Raw genomic sequence first — 19,361 nt, forward strand, 5'->3', positions numbered from 1 at the left:
TTTTTTTTTTTTTTTTTTTTTTTTTAATAATTTTATTTGGTTACTTTTCAAGTACATTTTTTTTTCCCTCTTCCCCCCCCCCCCACCTTTCAACTTCTCAAAGCATACCATAGTTAGTATTTGGCATATAGTTCAGACTCAAAGGTTATCGAGTGGCTAAGTGAACAAATGTAGAATCGAGCAGTCCCATTCAAAGCTGATTCTCAACTGGGTACTTACAGGAGTTTGTTTCAAATATTGACTTCCAAAGTAATGATCACAAAATTAATATGAAATGGGGTGAACATGAACATTGATTTCAGGGAAATCAAGCTTTGAACTTAGTTCTGTTGTCTCTTTTGGAAATACTCTATAAATCAAACTCATGTGTTTCATCGAAAGTCTTATGTATTTCTTTATGAAATATGCCCTTGGCTGGGTATATTCAGAGGTGTAGCATTTATAGAAGAAATGAATTTAGAATTTAGTTTTCATGCTCATATTTGCCGATAATAAAAGTTAATCAAAACTCAAGGAAAGTAATCCAGTTAAATTACTAATAAGCAAAATGAAAGCAATGCACAATTTATGACATAACATCTAGAATATTATAGGCTTTTCTCCTATAAAATATTATAAACACTTCACAATGTGTTATATTAAATTAAATTACAAGGTAAAATGCAATTGTCATTTAAAATTTGTATTTAAAAATAAAAGGATTAAAATAATTCAATAATTAATCATTGGTTCTTATTATGGTACTTTTCTGATTCTGAATAAACATAAACCAAATAGTTAAAAAGTAATTTCTACAGACTATAAATTATATTTTTGTAATGTTAAATGAAAACACCAAAATTTTTATTTGTTCTAATTGAACAAAGAAAGTATCTACATTCTTTGACATGTGCAGTTTATAATTCTATGATCTGTTTTGTGAATTTCAGATAAGTAGCATCAAATAGGCAATTAGAATGTTTAAATAAGAGGAAATCACATTTTTCCGATGTATTATTAAAGCCTCTTCTTACACCATTTAAAAATGAGAGAGGCCTGAAAATGTGTACAATGGTGTGTTTCATGCTGAGATTGAATTTTCCCTTTGGGAGTAAGTATTTAAAACCCAAACCAAGGATTTTGGTGTAACCATTGAATCTTGTATGAGTCCTGACAGGCATTCATACAAGTGAAGCCCCTCATTTACTCTTGTATTTCTTTCCAGTCACACTATCACTTAAGATGAAATGGGGAATGTGGCAATAATCTGACATTTCTTTGTGGAACAGAACACAAATAAGGAAAGTTTTCAAAAGTGGCAAGCAGCATATAGAATTTAAGCTATTAAATCAACTAGCTCAAAAGAATGCCCAAATGAAATGAATACTATTCTCATTTCCATCTTATAATAAAAAGCCCTGGAAACTTTTTTTAAAGAATATTTAAATGTCTAGAAGATTTTCCACAGGTGTAACCGAAGTTGATGTAAAACCTACCTTTAAAATTTGGTCTGATTCTTGCATCGTATCCTGATGTCCTTCCCATTAATTTGTCCAAGAAATCTGAGGGGGAGAGGGTCTGCGAAGGTTGTTTTCCAGACCTGGAGTCATGCTCTTTGCAGAAAGCCGCCCTAAACACATCAGTAAATCTTTTAGCAATCTCTCCATCCCCCCTGCCTGAGAACTCACACCCACAGAATGTTTGGCATGCTTTGTAAATATATCAGAAGAAAAAGAAAATTACAAACCCTCTAGTCAACTTCTGAAATTATACAGGGTCCAGAGTTCACTTTAAATGATGAGAGGTATACATCCTGCATCATATCTCTTAAGTTTTCAAACTTTAGCCATGCACAAGATGTTTCAAATGAGACAACGTGCATAGTTTTAGATTGTAGCTTTTATGGCTGTATAGTTGAAGCTGTTTCTTTCTGGAGTCATCAGAGAGATGAAGATGATAGACTCCAAAATGTAGGTGATTGTCTCAAAATTATTTCCTCATAAATTTCCAAAACTACTTCTAGTATTTTGGTCCTTACTCAGTCCTCTAGTTTTTATAAGAAATATGTACTGAGATGGGCAGAACAAAGTAAGCATGAACTAATTATTCTATTGCTTATTTTCTTACCTACTAGGCTTTATTCCAGCTGTCAACTATTAGTACTTTTCAGTGATGTCTGAAAGAAAATCTTCACTTGGAAATTTAACTTCCTTCTAAAATAGGTCAACAGTGAGCCTGTCGGTACTTCTATTATTTTATCAGGTGTTATTTATAGAATAGCATTGAAATAGTTGACTCTAGTAAAGTGTTCATAGGAAAGAACTTCTGAGTTGTTTGATCTTTTAAATGATCACAAATACTGAACGTTGATTGGAAATCTTTTTGGATTTTTATTTTCCTTAAAGTGCTTATAGGAAGAGCATTTTTAGTTTGCAGTGAAAATTAATTCTATCACAATAGGTAGTGGTGACTGAATGTTGATCTCGACTTTGAAGTATGTATTGTACAAGCTTTGTTTTCAATAGCTTAATAAATAATGTTGTTAATTCTATAACTAAGACAATGCCACATTCTTTCCAGCTTTTCAAAGAAGCAGCATGAAATATAAGCACAAAGATGATGTAAACAGTTTGTAAGAGTTAAAAAATGATACAACCATCTAGAAATACTCACATGCCCTTATGCAGCATCATCTGATGGATCAGGTCAATCAAGTACTATTTGTTTATGCTGATGGCAATGGTGGTGGAGATGAAGATTGAGGATGAGGATGAGGATGAGGGTGAGGATCCTAATAAAACCCAGCCTACAAGTTTTCTTAATCATAGCAGGAGGTGAGAACCTGAAAGGAACATAGTGGGTTTTCCCAGTACTCATAGCATTGCTGCTCTAGGTTTCATTTCTCTTGGTTCTGTGAAAAAACACCAGAAAATGGGGTGAAGATCACACGAAGAGTTCTACACTTTGTTGTATGAACATCTCCCATTCATCTTGTCTCAGAATCTCTTTCATTAGGATGGCTATTTCACTTACTGCTGATAATCTGATATTTGGAAGTGTCAATGGAGTTGACAATTTGTAAATTAGTTAGAAAATGCAAGCATACAAATAACGATTTCTCACTTCTTTGAATTATTCATAGTCTATTTCTCATGCATACATAAATACAAAGATGTCATTTTAATTACAGTTGGATAGGCAATTGATTTCAAATATACCGAAGAGTAGACTGTAGAGGCAAAATGAGATTCAAAGTGTTTCTGGTGTTTTAAGAGATTGCCTGAGCTTTAGTCCTCATAGTATGCGTATAGTTGCTGAAATACAATAGAAGTCCCAAGTTGGCTAAGAATCAGAGGTTTTTAATATCTTAAATGAAAGGAGCATGATCTTGGCAAATGAATCCAGTCGCCTCCACCATATCAAAACTATTGCATCCAATAATCCCTTTAAATGACTTCCAAAAGAATTTGAAAGCAAAGAATAAAAATAAAATAAAAATAAATTCACCATTATGTAGAAACGTAAAGAGCACGCAACTCATCTGACTACTTTAGTAACGCATCGGCTTGGAAAATGTGTTGAAATGCACAGAGTGGGTCTATGCATCATAAAACTCGCCTCTCTGAAAATTTACTACTCTCCCACCATAATTAAGCTTGTTAAACGAACAAAAGAAACCTTACTCTCCTTCACCAAATTAAAATTACATGGTCCAGGGCATAAGCCATTGATAGACATTGCACGACACAGTATCTTGCAAACAGTTTTCAGGTGGAAAACATCAGCATGCGAAGTCTTTTCACCTACCTGAAGTGGTTTGTCTCTAAGGAAAATGCAAACAAGGCTGTCAAAATGTTCACTAGCTGCCGGTTCATTCCTGTTTCTGTGATGCTTGTGGAAAATATCCCCGAAATGATTCCAGAAAGAAGCTGGGACAAAGTATCTGTCTATTGTCCAGATTCAAAATCTGGCAGGAATCTAGTTTCCTTGAAAATCAAAAAGAGATTTGGGTTCGTACAGTTTGCTGAGAAAAAACAAAAAGTGCCAGTTCTAGGCATCATGGTCAGGTCAAACCGGGGCTCGGGACCATCAGTTAACCCAGGAAAGACAAAGCCTTAGAACTGATGGGTCCCCCAGCTGCTTTTCCTAAAGAACAACAACAACAAAAAAGGCTGCTCCTGAAATCACATCACCATGCAAAGGGGGTCGGGCGATGACAATGCCATGCTGGAGGTCGGGCGGCTGTGGCTTTTAAGTCCTTTCTGTTGAGCAAATCCCTTTGCTCTAGAAAATGTTCTCTTTCTAAAGGAAGTTGTAAATGAGGGAGAAAAAAGGACTCTGCGAGCTGGGGTGGGTAGGGAGAACAGGGCAAAAACGCTGCGATCCTGTGCTGGAATGAGGGCTACAGAGAGAGACGGAGACGTGATCTTACCCAGCCTATAAATTTCAGCACTAGGACAGCTTCTAGCTCTCAAGTGCGCATGTTTCCTTTTTCACTCGCTTGGGGCGGGGGTCGGGGAGAGGCGTACAAGAGGGAACAAGCCCGCTGTTCAAACGCAAAGAGTGACTGGCCGTTCCGCTTAGGGGTGCTGAAGGGGGCGCGACGGCACCCAGGGAAGAGCAGAGGTCAGGGCAGGCGGAGAGGGTGAAGGAGGCTAGGGTCTGAGCTCCTGGAAATGTGAGTCCGTGGGTGGGTGGGAGGGACAGGAGTTTGAAGCAGATAAGAGAAGGGAATAAGGTCTAGGCGTGCGAAAAGGCAATTGGGGAAAGCACAGAACAGGACCTGGAGTGCCGAAATTATAGCAGGGGACCTGCCACTCCACTCCTTGTCGGTGGAACCTGGAGGCAAAGGGGAGTCCTGGGCTTGGGGGGGGGGGGCTATTTCCTGGGATAGAGAAGCCTGTGTGCGAGGCGGGAGGGTGGGGGGTGGGGAAGGTTCATGGAGACAGATAAATCAATTTAGAAATCCTTTGTGTCTTCCTTACCCCCTGAGTGTTTTTGTTTGAGTTGAGTCTCCTGTTCCCGGAGAATCTCTTTACCTCTTTATAAGGGGAAACCCCTTCCGTTGAGTTTTCTTCTGTGCCTCAAAATCCTTGGGCATCCTCTTCAAGTCACCGCTTTGTAGAGGAGGAAAAATACAATGGGCCAGAAGGGGGCAGTAGCAACCTTTTCCTGCCATGATAAAAGGGTAGAGTAGGGCTCCAAGGTGAGAAATGGAGCAAGATAAAATAGGGTGAGACTGCAGGCTGAGTACCCATCTCCGCAGGAGGTTTAAGTATTTTATTGTTATTCTACGACAGTTGTCCCAATGTTCCCCCTTTGCCCTCCTCCGCCCATCCCACCCCCTTGCTCCCACAGTCAATCCCCACACTGTTGTCCATGTCCATGGGTCATTCATACATGTTCTTCGACTAGTCCCTCCCTCTTCTTTCCATCATTATCTGCTCTGTCCAAATGTTAATCACCAGGAAGGGTCATGCAATAAAGTGAAGGTCTTCTAAATTGGCAAAAGAGACGATAGCTAAAGTTTATAAATCCTGTGCAAGAGCATGATGGGTAACGTTGCTATTTCAAAATACATGTATGAATATCATTAATAATAAATAAAATAGTTTGATGCAAGTGATTAGCAGTTTCCGCTAAGGTGAAATGAAAATTACACGTTAACCACAAGTGGCTGAGTAAGCGAGTTTCTGTCTATAAAATGTACCTTGTTGGTCACCTGGGCATTCCACTGCAGGTCTTCATTTTAAAACAAAATATGATGAATTTTTGGTCCATAAATGACAAGTCTGCCCTTGGATCAATTTAAATAGCATAGCAGAGTCACAAAGAATTTTAGGTTTTTAAACAGTAGAAAAAATCTGAGGGAAAAAAACGGTGAATTCTTGTCGCTTTTTACTGTTAATATAAATCACCTGAGAGTCTTGTGGAACAGTGCTTTCTGCTCTAGTAGGTTTGAGATGGTGCGTGAGGTTCTCCATTTCTAACAAGTTCCTAGCTGAGGTTGATGCTGCTGGTCTGCGGACCACACTTTGAGTGGCAACAGTTTATATTGGATTTTTATGCCACCCAGACAGTGAGAATATAGGAACTTGTCCTTAATGAAAAGCAGCCGTGCCCAGGCTTTCTGCTTACATAGAAAAAAATCAATTTTGGGGATGTGTTCTCATAACTCTCAAAACCCAGAAAAAGTGATTCACTTGAAAAGGAAGACAGTGTAGTGTAGTGTGAGACATGCCTACTCTGCAGCTTCAAATCTGTTCACTTCCAAGTTCATCCGTGTGGAAACTCTAGGCCTGGTTTTATCCGTGCAGCCCTGACCCAAAAAGATATAATCAATTCCTGGAAATATATTTCTTCCATTGGTGCTCTGGAAAAATCAGACAAGAGTTTTTTTGTGCTCAAGATTCTTTTGAAAGAATAGATATGAAAATGACTTGTCCCGAATTTGTTTGAGGTTGTAATGCTGCTCAAAGCAGTATAGTATTTGGAAGTAATTTCTGTCAACAGCAGTCTTATTAACCGGGAGTAGGATGAGCAGGGGAGCCGGCAGCAAAGGGACGCCCTGACTAACAGCATGAAATGTATTATTTTAGAGTTGGAAGGGGCTTTTGGAGGATCCGGTCTAGCCTCCTCCTTTTCCTTCTCAGCTCTCCTCAGTTCAGATTCCAGCTCTGTCAATCCACAGAAATAGCTCTCCCGAAGTCTGCCAGTGAATTCCATGTAACGAAGACTAAAGGGTATATATATTTTTGTTATCTTACTTGACAGTTCCATGACATTGAATACCACTGGTTTCTTCTCCCTTTTTAAAAGTTTGATTTCTATTTTATTGTGGTAAGAACACTTAGCGTGCAATCTACTTTCTCCACAGATTTTCACGTGCGCTGTGTTGTTAACTGTGGGTGCAGCATCATGCACTGGGTCTCTGCAGCTTACTCATCTTGCACAACTGGAACTTTATACCCATTGACTAATAGCTCTGCATCTCCCTCTCTCCTCTGTCCTTAGCAACCACCACTCTGCTCTCGAAGCACTTTCCTTCCTCAACCCTGTGACACAGTGTACTCCTGGCTTGCCTCCTGCTCTGTCTCGTTGGCAGGCATACCTTGCTCTACCTGGCTTATGACAGCTGAATCTCCTAAAGGCTGTATTCCAGGCCCTCTCTTCTTATGCCGCACTCACTCGATACAATATTATGCACATCCATAAGTTCCAATACCTTTCTGTGTAGAGGGAACACAAATATGTAATATGTGTTTCTGTCCAGACCTGTACATCTGACTGCTTCCTAAACGCTTTCTGTTGGATGTGTCAAAGGCTCCTCAGACTCCACATGTCAAAACCAAACCTTTCATACTTCCTCCAAACCCCGTTTCTATTCTGCTGTCCCTGTTCATGGTCGCCAACCAAAAGCCAAGGCGTCCTCTCTAGGATTCCCTCTCCACCACCCACCGTATTCAGTTCTTCATCAAGCCCTGTTGATTTGATCTCAAACATTTCCCAGATGTGACTACTCTCTCCATCTCAATGTCCATGACCCCAGCAGAGCTATCTTTATTTCTTGCTCCTATCACAGCAGTAGTTACCATACTGACCTACCTGGACCAACAGTTGATCGTCCCCTACTTCATTCTTTACACTGCAACCGGAATGATTGTTCAAAAATGCAAACCTGAGTATGTCACGCCCCCGATGAACACTGGGACTCTCCAGTGATCTTTGGGTAAGAACAAGAAAACTACTGAACAGGGCCTAAAAGCCCCTCACGGTCGGGCATCTGCCTACATTGTCCTTCATCTTGTCCCCTTCTCATCTCATTTCTTCCCCTCCAGTCATATTGGTGCTTGCCATGTTGCTTAATGCCATGGCGTGTTCATGCCTCAGATTTTGTCGTGTTAACATTAGCTTATTTTTCAGATCTCTGCTCAAGCGTTATTTCCTCAAGAAGGCCTTTCACGGGGCGCATGACTCTACTAACTCTCCCTATTACGTACTCCCTTAGTACTCAGCAACGCTGATTCACAGAGCTTGGCGCCATTGCATGTATACACATGTATGATTCATTGCTTAGACAGTGAGCTCTGTAATGGACAGGGACAGCATCTGTTCACGCCTACCATTGTATCCCCATACATTCAGGAATCATGACAATAATCATAATGGTATTGATGCTGATTAAGATACAACATTTAAAATGTGCCCTGGCTGGTGTGACTCAGTGGACTGAGCACTGGCCTGTGAACCAAAGGCTCACCAGTTTGATTCCCAGTTATGGCACATGCCTGGTTATCAGTGTCAGTAAATAATACTGATTTCAATAATACTGATTGGGTAGGCCAGGTCCCAAGTTGGGGGCACACGAGAGGCAACCACACGTTGATGTTTCTCTCCTTCTTTCTCCCCCTCTCTCTAAAAATAAATACAATATTTAAAATAAAATAAAAGAAATGGCAACCAGAAGTGCTGCTTAAACAAAACAATATACTTGAATATGTATTGTTCTGTTAAAAATTGCTTGTTAGGGACATTTCACAATTTAAGAACTGTGATTACTTGCAAGGGAAGCAAGCTCAGTGGCTTAAGAGTCTGTAGCATGAGATGCAAATACAAGTAGGAAACTACACATCTGATGTCCTTGGTTCGGGTTCCACCTCTAACACCGACCAATTATGTCATCTTCGGCAAGTCATCTACTCCCACTACACCTCATTTTTGTAATATGTAAAGTAGAGATGGCGATAGTGCTACATGAAATATTTCCACGCAGAATACTCTCAAAAGTCCTATTAAATCATAGCTCAGGATGGGTTTTAAGTTCTTAATCTCACTTCTTAGTATCTATTGGCTTACTGAAATTTAAGTTTTGGACATTGTCCTTTGGACAGTTATACTTGCAAGTACAGTATGTGGTGGAGCTTAGAAAGGTCCTATTTGCAATGCAATAGGATCTTGGAGTCGAACCCACCTGTACTTCTCATTCACCAAATTACAACTGGCTTAGGCATGTGGTCCCTTAGTTCTATATTCTTCTTATGAGAGAAATCAGAATATTCTGACCCATCCTGTGATGTCATAAGAATGAATATACAATGTTTGGTTTGTATGATGCTAATATTTGAAAATTCTAAATAAATAGAAACAAATACAGATATTTTTATGTTTATAAGTATTATTTGAAATCAGTATTATTTAGTGACACTGAAAACCATATGTATAGTTTTATTTACAGTTGTCAAAATACCCACACTATGTGGTAGGCAAAACAATGATTGATTGCCATGTTTTTCCAATGAGGAATCTCAAGTTAGTATAAGTTTATCAATTTTCCAAAGTGCACATGTTTTTTTTTTAAATAAGATTTTATTTATTTATCTTTAGAGGGGAAAGGAAGGAGAGAGGGAGAGAAATATCAATGTATGGTTGCCTGTCGTGCGTCCCCTGCTGGGAACTGGCCTGCAACCCAGGCATGTGCCCTGACTGGGAATCAAACCTCAAACCCTTGTTTCGCAGGCCTGCACTCAATCCACTGAGCTATACCAGCCAGGGCTCAAGTGCACATGTTTATTAACTGATGGAGACATACTTTTTTATCTTTATTACCTAATGAATAGACTTATTTCTCATCCTATGTACAACTGATGTTATTTTTCAAGTCACTGAAAACTTATTATATGCCCACAACTATTATTTTTATTTTTATTGAATTTATAGGGGTGACATTGCTTAATAAAATTATATAGGTTTCAGGTGTACAGTTCTATAATATATCATCTGTATATTGTATTGTGTGTTCACCACCCAAAGTCAAGTCTCCTTCCATCAGTGGGGGTCTAGTAACAAAATTAACTAGCAAACAAAATACAACAGACTGACAGCTGTCAGAGGGGAGGGGTGGTCCAGGGCTGGGAGAAAAAGGTGAAGAGATTAAGCAGAACAAATAAACAAAAGCCTACGCTATTTTTTTAAATAGCCATGTGTATATGTTCCTTTGCAGTAAGCGCCCCTTTCGTGATGGCATTTGTATTGAGTTTTACATGCACACATGACAGATGGAAAGGCCATTATTAAGAGCCTCAAAGTCCATTTCCTTAGGGAAAGAGTTGAAAGATGTCTAATACGTCAACATCCTGTAGCAGGCCTTCTTGTGGACTCTTACAGGTCTTCCTGTGGAGAAGGTCGTCCCCAAATACAGGCATTCTCTCCCTACTTAAAAGATAACATAGAGGTCAAGGCAGGACTTATTGATGTACAATCAACACCTGCCAGGAAGTGGAGTTTTGAGGCAGATCAGATGGGGCAAGAAGTTGTCTTACCAACCATTTGGTTGCTTGAGGATACTTCCTTACAGAGAACAAGAGACCATTTCATCTTGATAAAATGCCCTGTCTGAATGTTAGGAGTCTCCCATCTCACATAGTCACTCTTCTCACTGCAGGGCTCATGGTTAGAATGGATTTCTGGTTAATAAAACCCTCGGACATGAAGATGGGTGGTCATTTATGATCTTTGTTAAAGTGTGTGGCTTGTGAGATAAAAAATTAGTGATTGCCATTTTTGACTGTTTATTGTATGTTAGGGATCAGGTAGAGAAAATCTGTTTCTTAAGTCCAAGATCTCTCAGCTACTACTGCACAGTCAACAAATGGCTGTCAACGTTCGTGGCCACCTACTGACCCATATACCCTTTATCTTCTTGCAAATGATTGTTTCGGAAATGAAAGCCACCCTATAGAGCCCACTCTGTTGGATTAAATAAGTTGCCAGGAGGACAGGAATTCAAAAAGAAAGAATGCAAATGAAGCACAGCCCCTGCACGTTGACTTGTAGCAGACTGCTACAAGTGCTAGTACTAATGAGTTTAAAAGCTATTTTCAATGGCCAGCATTGTCCACAGAGTGAGGATGCCTAAAGAGCTGATGTCGCCCTGCATTTACTCTCTGCCATTGTTTGAAATCCAGCTTGTGTCTCTCTTCTTTATCTTGAGGAATGAATAAAGATGTTCGGCATGCAGAGAGGCGGGCTTCAAGGCCACAAAGTCTAAACCGTGAAATCACTGCTCTTCCAGGTTCCATGCAGCCAACTGGATGTCTGTCCAGAGCGTTTCTGGAATAAATTACTTATAAGTCACAAAACTCATTTTAGGACTGGAACTCTTCTGCCTAGTAGTGTTCGATGTTTACACAGCACATATGTATCCATACTTGAAAAAGCTTCTATTTCCAGAGATGATTCGTGTGAGTGATTGCTTCTCTTTTGGCTAATGGGAGAAATGTGGCATTTCTTTTCATAAACATCAGGTGGTACACATTAATTTGGAGGGGAAAGCAAATGTAATACCACTTGAATGTATTAGAAGGCTCCCTTTGCTACAATTCTAATAATGAAAATAATGAATTACAATAAGATGGATTGCTGTGTGTCGCCTGTCTTAGAGTCTCCTAGTTTTGGTTCTGCAACTGATGTGAAATTGCCTTGACATCACCTTCATTATCCTGATACTCTTGCCGAAAATTTCTCTTGGAGAGTTCTCCGATTTTAAAGTATCACTATTGATCTAAATAATGTTTATTCTCCCTTCCTATAAAATGCTCTTCCTTGGTTCACAGAACGCTAAAAAGAAGCTGATTTTGAAAAAGAAAAAAAAAGGATCATTTTAACTTGAACAATACCAATGGTTTTACATTTGCAAGTGATCTAGCACTTGGTAGTTCAAGTGGAGCCCCTTTCATGATATTCAATGACATTTTTATTACTGTTGTAAAGCATAGTATAGATGCTAACAAGATAGTGTATATGTAACCAACAGGCCGGCCAATCAACGAGTGAGCATATATTAATTGAACATTTACTATATACAAAGTACTGTGAGGCTCAGTGGGTTGGTTGGAGCATTGTCCTGACGTGCCAAGGTTGCTGTTTCAATCCCTGGCCACAGCACATACAGGAATCAACCAGTGAGTGCATGAATGAGTGGAACAATGAATCAATGTTTCTCTTTGGTAGTACAGAGATAGTATGTTGCATCGCTGATTCATAACATATTTAGGACACTGATAAGATTAAGTTTGTGAACCTTTCAAGCTAAGACTCAATGTTTAGACTGCATATACATACAGTGCATAGGTGAATGCCGCTTTTTGAAGCTCTTGGGTGTCAGCTAGCTGATCTTCCCCAGACGATACCCTGAATTAGAGCCCCACTCCTGTATTTGTTTTCCTAGAAACACAAAGCTATTTAAATATTAGACTAGACATATGTTATGAGATAAATATTGAACTGGAATATAGAACAAAAGTATTATCCAGAAAACAGGACCCAGAGAAAAACATTTTGAAAACATGAAAGAGAAGTCAAGAAACATGGAGGGTAGAGAAGAGCTAACACATGCCAGTACAAGTTTCAAAGAAATAAAGCATTTTAGGAGCAAACATTCTTGGAGAAGCAGTGGCTAAATTTTTTAGAATTGATGAAAAATTTACATCATCAGGATCAGGAATTCCAATGAAAATTCCAATGAAATTCAAAGAAATTCCAATGAAATTCAAAGAAATTCCAATGAAAAGCAGAATACACGAAGATTCTCATACCTAAATATATTGTACTGAAAGTGAAACTAAAACACTAAAGACAAGGAAGAGACCTTGATATCAGTCAGAAGTCAATTTAAAAAAAAATTACACGGTGACAATTAGACAGACAACTGAATTCTCAGTAATAGTAAAGGGACAAGACAGTGAAATGAATTACTATTCAATGTCCCAACTGTAACCCAACCTGGGATAATATATCTGCCAAGTTCTGTAAAAGAATGAGAGGGAGATAGAGATATTTCCAGGCAAACAAAAAGGAAAGTGTGTACTAACAATGGAACAATAAGAAAGAAGTAGAAGAAAAATAAAACTCAGAGTGAAAGATGATTTCAGAAAAAAGGAAAAGGACTCCAGAAGGAAGGGAAAAGATACAAGGAAAACCAGTGAACGTAGAAATTGCTCTACAAGTGGGTAAATATAAATAAATAATAAGAGCATATGTGAATTTCAGACAAAAGCAGGTTGTAAGGCAAAAAGAAATTATGCTAGGTAAAGCTAGGAATAGTGCCCAGATCAATCTAATTAAAGCTAAACTATGCTACTGCATTAGAATAGCGCAAAAGGAAAATTCAGGGAAGAGAGATGAAGATGAATAACAGAGGAAGTAGAAGGCCAGAGGGCATCCTGATAAATTTTGTTATTGTATGTCACCTGTGATTTTAAAAAAGAATAACAAAGGTGTACAACATAATGATTTGATGTATGTGTATATTACAAAATGATCACTATTGAATGTAAACTGTAATTGAAAAACAAATAGAACGTTCTTAAGAAAGTAAACCTTAAGAGTTCTTATCACAAGTAAAAGAAATTGTATCTGATAAGTTTTTAAATGCTAAAAAAAAATTTAAATACAATCAGCATTTCCAACTGGAGAATCAGAGGCTAGAGCTCCTGTGCACGCTCTCACACACCACCTCCGCCCCTCCTCAGAGACCAAGATGCTGGAATTAGTTCACTTTATAGTAGAATGTTAAAGGACAATTTAATATTCACCTTCAGTACTGTAAAGTTCTTTTTTAAGTCTGTTTTCTAAAACACATCCAACCAGCGTATCTCCATCCTCTGTCAGGACAGCCATACAGGAGCCATACATGTTGCATACATGAGTGATGGGAATTCTTGCCCATCAGTTGACTCTTGGACCAGGTAAGGAAGAAATATGTAGAGTCTCCACCAACAGAGCTTTAAAACATATGCGCATCTGTCATCAGCCCACTTGCTCCCCTCCAGGCTTGGGCACCTGTGGCACATGATATTAACTGAGATGTTAGAAAAGGTATATCCAAGTTCTAGTTCCCCTGCTTGCTCCCGCTACAAACTCAGACTCATTACTCTCTCTCTCTGCCCTCTAGTTTTCCCTCCAGTAAAAGGGGAAGTAATGTCACCTTCCTTGTCTGTCGTTCCTGCTGGTAACAAGGATCCAATGCCATGGGTTGCTGACCTATGTGACTTTCAAGGACACCGATAAATGTAAGTTATTGTTATTCTTGAATAGATGCTTTCATTATCACAGTCATATGAGGCTATTTACCGGTATATAGTTCCTTTCTTAATCATTTCCTCAATTCTATGGGGAGGGCTCTAATTTATAGTCAACAACACTTCACATTAATTTAGGAGAATAGAAAAAAGGTGTATTTTTCAATGATGATGAATTATATATATGCAAAATATATGTAGATAAAAAAACAAGATCATATTCTTTTTCAGATGGGCAATTATTATATGAGCTTCTGCAAAGAAAACCTAATTCAACTTTTAAGTCAATAACTTTAATAATAAAAAGTGTGGATAATAGTCATGCCAAATTACTTAGATAAATTGCTAAATATGAATAGGGGGAGAATTCAATTGACACAAAAGAAAGGCCTTCTTGTCAGAGGAAAAAATTTCAGGGAGCTGGAGGTAATTTAATGTAACCATATGACCAACTCTGTGGAAATTATTGAGTTGTGTTTGCTTTTTGACTGGGATACCAAGAAATACAATCAGCTAAAGAGACTGAAATAATTGAGTAACAATTCATTTTTCTCCTTTTAAGGACAACTGTTTTTATTATGGCTTGCAATGCCTTGAAGATAAGGCCAAATTATATTGCAAAATGCAATCAGTTTTTAAGTAAATACCTACTTGTACGGGCTCCCATCACGTAATTAGAAAATAAGTTTTTCTATTTACTTTGAGGGTACCATAAAGAAATGATAAATGCAATTCTCAGTGTCATGTATACAAAATCACATTGACACAGATAAGAATGGAAATGAAATATGAATAATGGATAATGAATCCTTTTCTTGGGTCTCCAGAACCTACTTAAAAATTAAAATGAAAGGATGCCAGGATTCATCTTTTGTTACATAAGGACATTGGAAATAACCTTACCGTGGTCATCAGACCCCTTGATTCTGCTATGGTGTTTAAACCCATTATCCCCAATGGTACATCCTTTTGCCATGGAGCCCCAGCTCCCTGCACCAGCATTGCACATCCTTTCCACTGTCCAGTTGTGTCTGGAAATCTGCTCTCTTCCTGGCATCTTCTCAGTGAGAATCTGTAGGGCCCTTGGGCACCTGAGTTTTCCTGTCCCTCCAGATCCTACCCCCGACCTTTCATCCTGCTCTGTGTCTCTGGACACTGACAGCAATGGACTGTGCACATTAGGTTTTATTGACATCTCACCTCAAGAAGATTTCAGCCAATAGGAGGCACCAGCAGGAGATCCGAAGGAAAGAGAAGTTGGAGTACTTATTCCAGAGCTCCCTCCCAGCTAAGTGGACAGTTGGTAGAGGCTTTGCTCTTTCTGTTGAAAGCCAAATGCAAAGAGACAGAAAATAGATGGGTGATTTCCAGTAACTTGGAGTGGGGTAGGGGAGAGAGAAATGGGGAGTGATTGGTAATGGATATGGGGTTTTGGCGGATGATAAAAATATTCTGGAATTAGATAGTGGTGATTGTCACAAGATTTTGCAAATGCACTAAGACCATTTATTTGTGCATCTTAAATGGGTGAACTATGTGATGTGTGAATAATATCTCAATTAAAAATGGATAGGAAATATACAATAGACTATTATTCAACCATGAAAAGAATTAAATCTTACCTGTTGCAACAACATGGGTGGACTTCGAGGGCATTGTGATAAGTTAAGTAAGTCATGCGGAGAAGGACAAATACTGTATGATTTCACCTAAGTGTAGAATTGTAGGAAAAAAACAAGCTTTTTTGGGTTTTTGACTGGGATACCAAGGAATACAATCAGCTAAAGAGAGGAGGGTTGGGGATGGTCCAGGTGAAATGGGTGAAGGGAGTCAAAAGGTGCAAACTTCCCAATATAAAATAAGTCCTTCAGATGTAATATACAACAGGGTGACTATAGCCAATAGTAATGTATATTTGAAAGTTGCTAACAGTAGATCTTTGAAATTGTCATCACAGGAAAAAATTGTAACTATATGTGGTGCTGGATGTTAACTAGACTTGTTATGATAATCAGTTTGCAATGTATAGAAGTATCAAATCATTATGTTGTACATCTGAAGCTGATCTAATGTTATACATCCATTACGCCTCGGTAAAAAACATGGGAAGTTTCAAACCAAACTTTTGCAGCACAAGCCAAAGAAAACAGCTAAATAAAAGAAGAAACATCAAAGTGAAATTGTATCATAAAAATACAAGCCAAGAAAAATGTCATTTATATCAATTAAAGTAAACAGAAAAACAAGAAAGGCATGGCGGGAGGCAGGGAGGGGAGGAGGGAGGGAGAGAGGGAAGGAGGAAGAGCCACAGTTCCTAGAAACTGGCTCTCTCTTAAAGCTACAGCTCTTCACAGTTTGCAGTCATAGCTCCACTCTTGTGCCTTCAACCCTTTGGAGGTAACAGCTCCCTGCTCTTGTTGGGTTCTGGATGTTTCATCATCCCTAGTTGGCTTCTTTTAATTCTAACCACAGACTTTTGTAAATAATCCTTTTAGTAAACCCCCTTTGGTTAGCCCACTGGAGTACACTCTCTGTTCCCAGCCAGGACCCTTTCCCATACAAGCCACTACTGCCCATGAGATCACATCCAAACTCCTCCCAGGCCTTGAACTCCCTTTTCTATTCTTCTTCACCTCCCTGTCCGGCAAGCTGTCATTGAGTATACTTTGTCATCTTCCGTGTCACCTCTAGCACGTTTTTCATTCTCTAACTATTTTGACTTTGCAGTGTGTTTCAATTCACATATGATTATTTAATTCAGTATAAGATGTGTTTTACCTAAAGATGACACAGAAACCCATTCTCCATGCCTTTAGTGCAGACAGAGGCAGTAGTTAGGAGCTGGGTTTGACATTTTCATTCATTAGTGCTTGCTTTGTTTCTCCTCCTTTCTAGCCTTTCTTATTTTCTTTTCATCTTAACCCATGCCTTCATCCCTATTTTTTCCCTGGGCCCAATTATTTTAACCCTATCATTTCCAAGCACTCCCCTTATAAAGCCACTAATTTCGATTATTGGTGACAAATCAAAGGACTCCGTGTGTGTGAGTCTGAAAGTCTTGCTCTCTCAATATAACAGAGTCTGAATTTTCTACCCTTCAGGGCACAATACAGAGCTCATCCTAAGTTTTTTTTTTGGCTGCTCAAAGAAAGGAGGTCAATTTACTTGGAAAGCGCTATCATGTTTACTTAAACTAAGCACTGTTGTAAGTTCTGTTAGTGTAGTAAACAATTCAAGTGAAGACCGCTCAAGGGTCATATCGTCTGTTGTCATGAGTCTGTTGGACCAGGGAGGAAAAATAAACATGAGACCGGAATGGATTTTTAGAACCAGATTTCCTTTTGGCTTTATACTTCAATCTCTTACAGTCTCCTTTTGTCCCCCCACGGGCCAGCTTGGGTTCTTCAAGACACGATCAGAGCATATTCCATAGAGGATGATAGAGAAAGGGAGGACTTCTTTGCCCACAGAAAAGCCCAATTCTATTTTCCTGATGATAAAATTAAGGTAGCTCTAAAGATCCCTGTCCCTTTTTAGAGAGCAGTGAGATAAGTGAGGGCTGTCTCAGCCCCATGGAGCCTGGGGAAGGGTGGCCCAGTCATTCTGGGGCCACCCCAGCTGTGCAGGGCCTGGTGTCTATTTCTGCTGTCATGTCTGAAGCCTGCTGTTGGCGAATGAGCCTTAACCCCTGAAACTGTACAGGTTTGTGTTTGAGTCCTGGTTCTACCATTTACTAGGACCTGAGCATACTGGGGGGATGGAAGCAGGTTTCCAGAGGGAGTCTGGCTTTGGGGATCTTGAAATCATGTATTCATTCAAGAGATATTTTTTTGAGTGCTTACTATGTGCCGGAGACTATTCTGAGCATGGCAGATATTAAAAATGGAAATAATATGAAGTCTCTAACCTCATCAAATTTAGCATGACTGGTCAGATGGGCCTTCCCTGCAGCCATCACTGGACCCTAAAAGGGCTAAATGGCATATTGCCCTTCCTGTGTCCATTGGCAATCAAGCAAAATGCACTAATTAAATGTCTCCATAATGACTGTGTGCTTCAGGAATGGCCCGGTGCCAAGGCCTTGAAAAGACTGAGCTCCAAATGCCGCTCACATCCTGAAGCGAATGGATACAATGACCTCAGTGTATGCCTACCATTGATTGTTTCCTTTAGATTTAATCAAGCACGCCTTCCTCCTCCCCTGAAAATGTTAATGCGTTCTCTCTACTACGGCCACTACACCTTACCATGAGAATTAGATTGTCCCCTCTGACTCTTAATTATCCCCTGACACCTTTGGGGAGTGGCGCGGGTAACACAAATCAAAAATGCCAGTTGCCTTTGGAATGCATTCTGTGTGCTTTCAGAACAGATTTTGTGAGTTATGTTTGGAACCAATGTAAACGTTAATTTGTGTTTCCTTAGCAGACACCAACAGATAAACCGGAAAGGGAACGATGGCCCTCACGAATGTGACGCTGCGCTGCGGGAGGGCTTTCAGGGATTAACGATACCGTGAAGATAATTGGCTAGCAGAGAAGGGAGAGGTCATGGAATATTTGTTTTCCTTTTTTAATTACACTTACTGGGGTCACATTGGTTAATAACGTTATATAAATTTCTGGTATACAACTTTAGAATACAGTATCTATGTACTCTATTGTGTGCTCACCAGCCAAGGTCTAGTCTCCTTCTGTCACCATGTCCTTGACTTCCTTTCTCCTCTTCGTTCTCTCCCGACCCCCTTCCCCTCTGGTAACCACTTGGAGTATTCTTAAGAATACCTTTCCAGGTGATATATGCTAAGCTGTACCTCAGGCATGTCCTCGAATGAGGTCTCATTTATATCAGTGCTTCTCCACGTATCTTTGGGAAAGGACTAGCTTTTAAAAGAAAATTCCCACTATAAAAGTTTCTAAGTGCTAACTTTCAGTTTCTGTTCTTTTTTTCCATCACAGAGCAGTCATGAACAACTAGCACTAGTCCATGTGCCGCACTTTGAGCAGCCCAAGTTTATGGAAATAAAAGCCATCACCTTTTAAGAGACAGATATTATCCCAGTATTCTGTAAATGTCATACTTGAGTCTTCACAACAATCCTGTGAAGCAGCTTTTTTTTCTGTTTCACAGATGTAAAAATGAGATTTAGAGAGTTCAGATAATATGCAGAAAGCCACAAGATCCATCAGTGGTGGAAAATATTTCTCTGCCTCACTCAAACGGACCCGCCACCATCTTTTCTTAAGAATCAGTAAGTAGTAAGGTTGGATAGTTCATAATGTGCATGGTTGTTGACAGAACAGT

The 19,361-nt window shown here is 39.3% G+C and overlaps 1 protein-coding gene across 2 annotated transcripts in view; it reads right to left on the bottom strand.

Moving 5' to 3' along the window:
* GLRA2 (glycine receptor alpha 2) overlaps positions 1-4,111 on the bottom strand; it is a 173,549-nt gene extending 169,438 nt beyond the window's left edge. The window contains exons 1-2 of one of the 2 annotated variants that reach the window (XM_037157540.2): positions 3,787-4,111; positions 1,476-1,609 (exon numbers count right to left, since the gene is read on the bottom strand). In XM_037157540.2, the coding sequence (XP_037013435.1) occupies positions 1,476-1,609; positions 3,787-3,854 (202 nt within the window). In that variant the 5' untranslated portion in view covers positions 3,855-4,111. Of the gene's footprint in view, positions 1-1,475; positions 1,610-2,652; positions 2,713-3,786 lie in introns of those variants that run through there. The other variant, XM_037157541.2, reaches the window with a different exon arrangement.
* Positions 4,112-19,361: the final 15,250 nt, after the last annotated feature.

The sequence above is a fragment of the Artibeus jamaicensis genome, unplaced genomic scaffold (genome assembly GCF_021234435.1).
Source record: "Artibeus jamaicensis isolate MK-2021 breed Jamaican fruit bat unplaced genomic scaffold, CSHL_Jam_final scaffold_1283, whole genome shotgun sequence".
Lineage (NCBI taxonomy): Eukaryota > Metazoa > Chordata > Mammalia > Chiroptera > Phyllostomidae > Artibeus > Artibeus jamaicensis.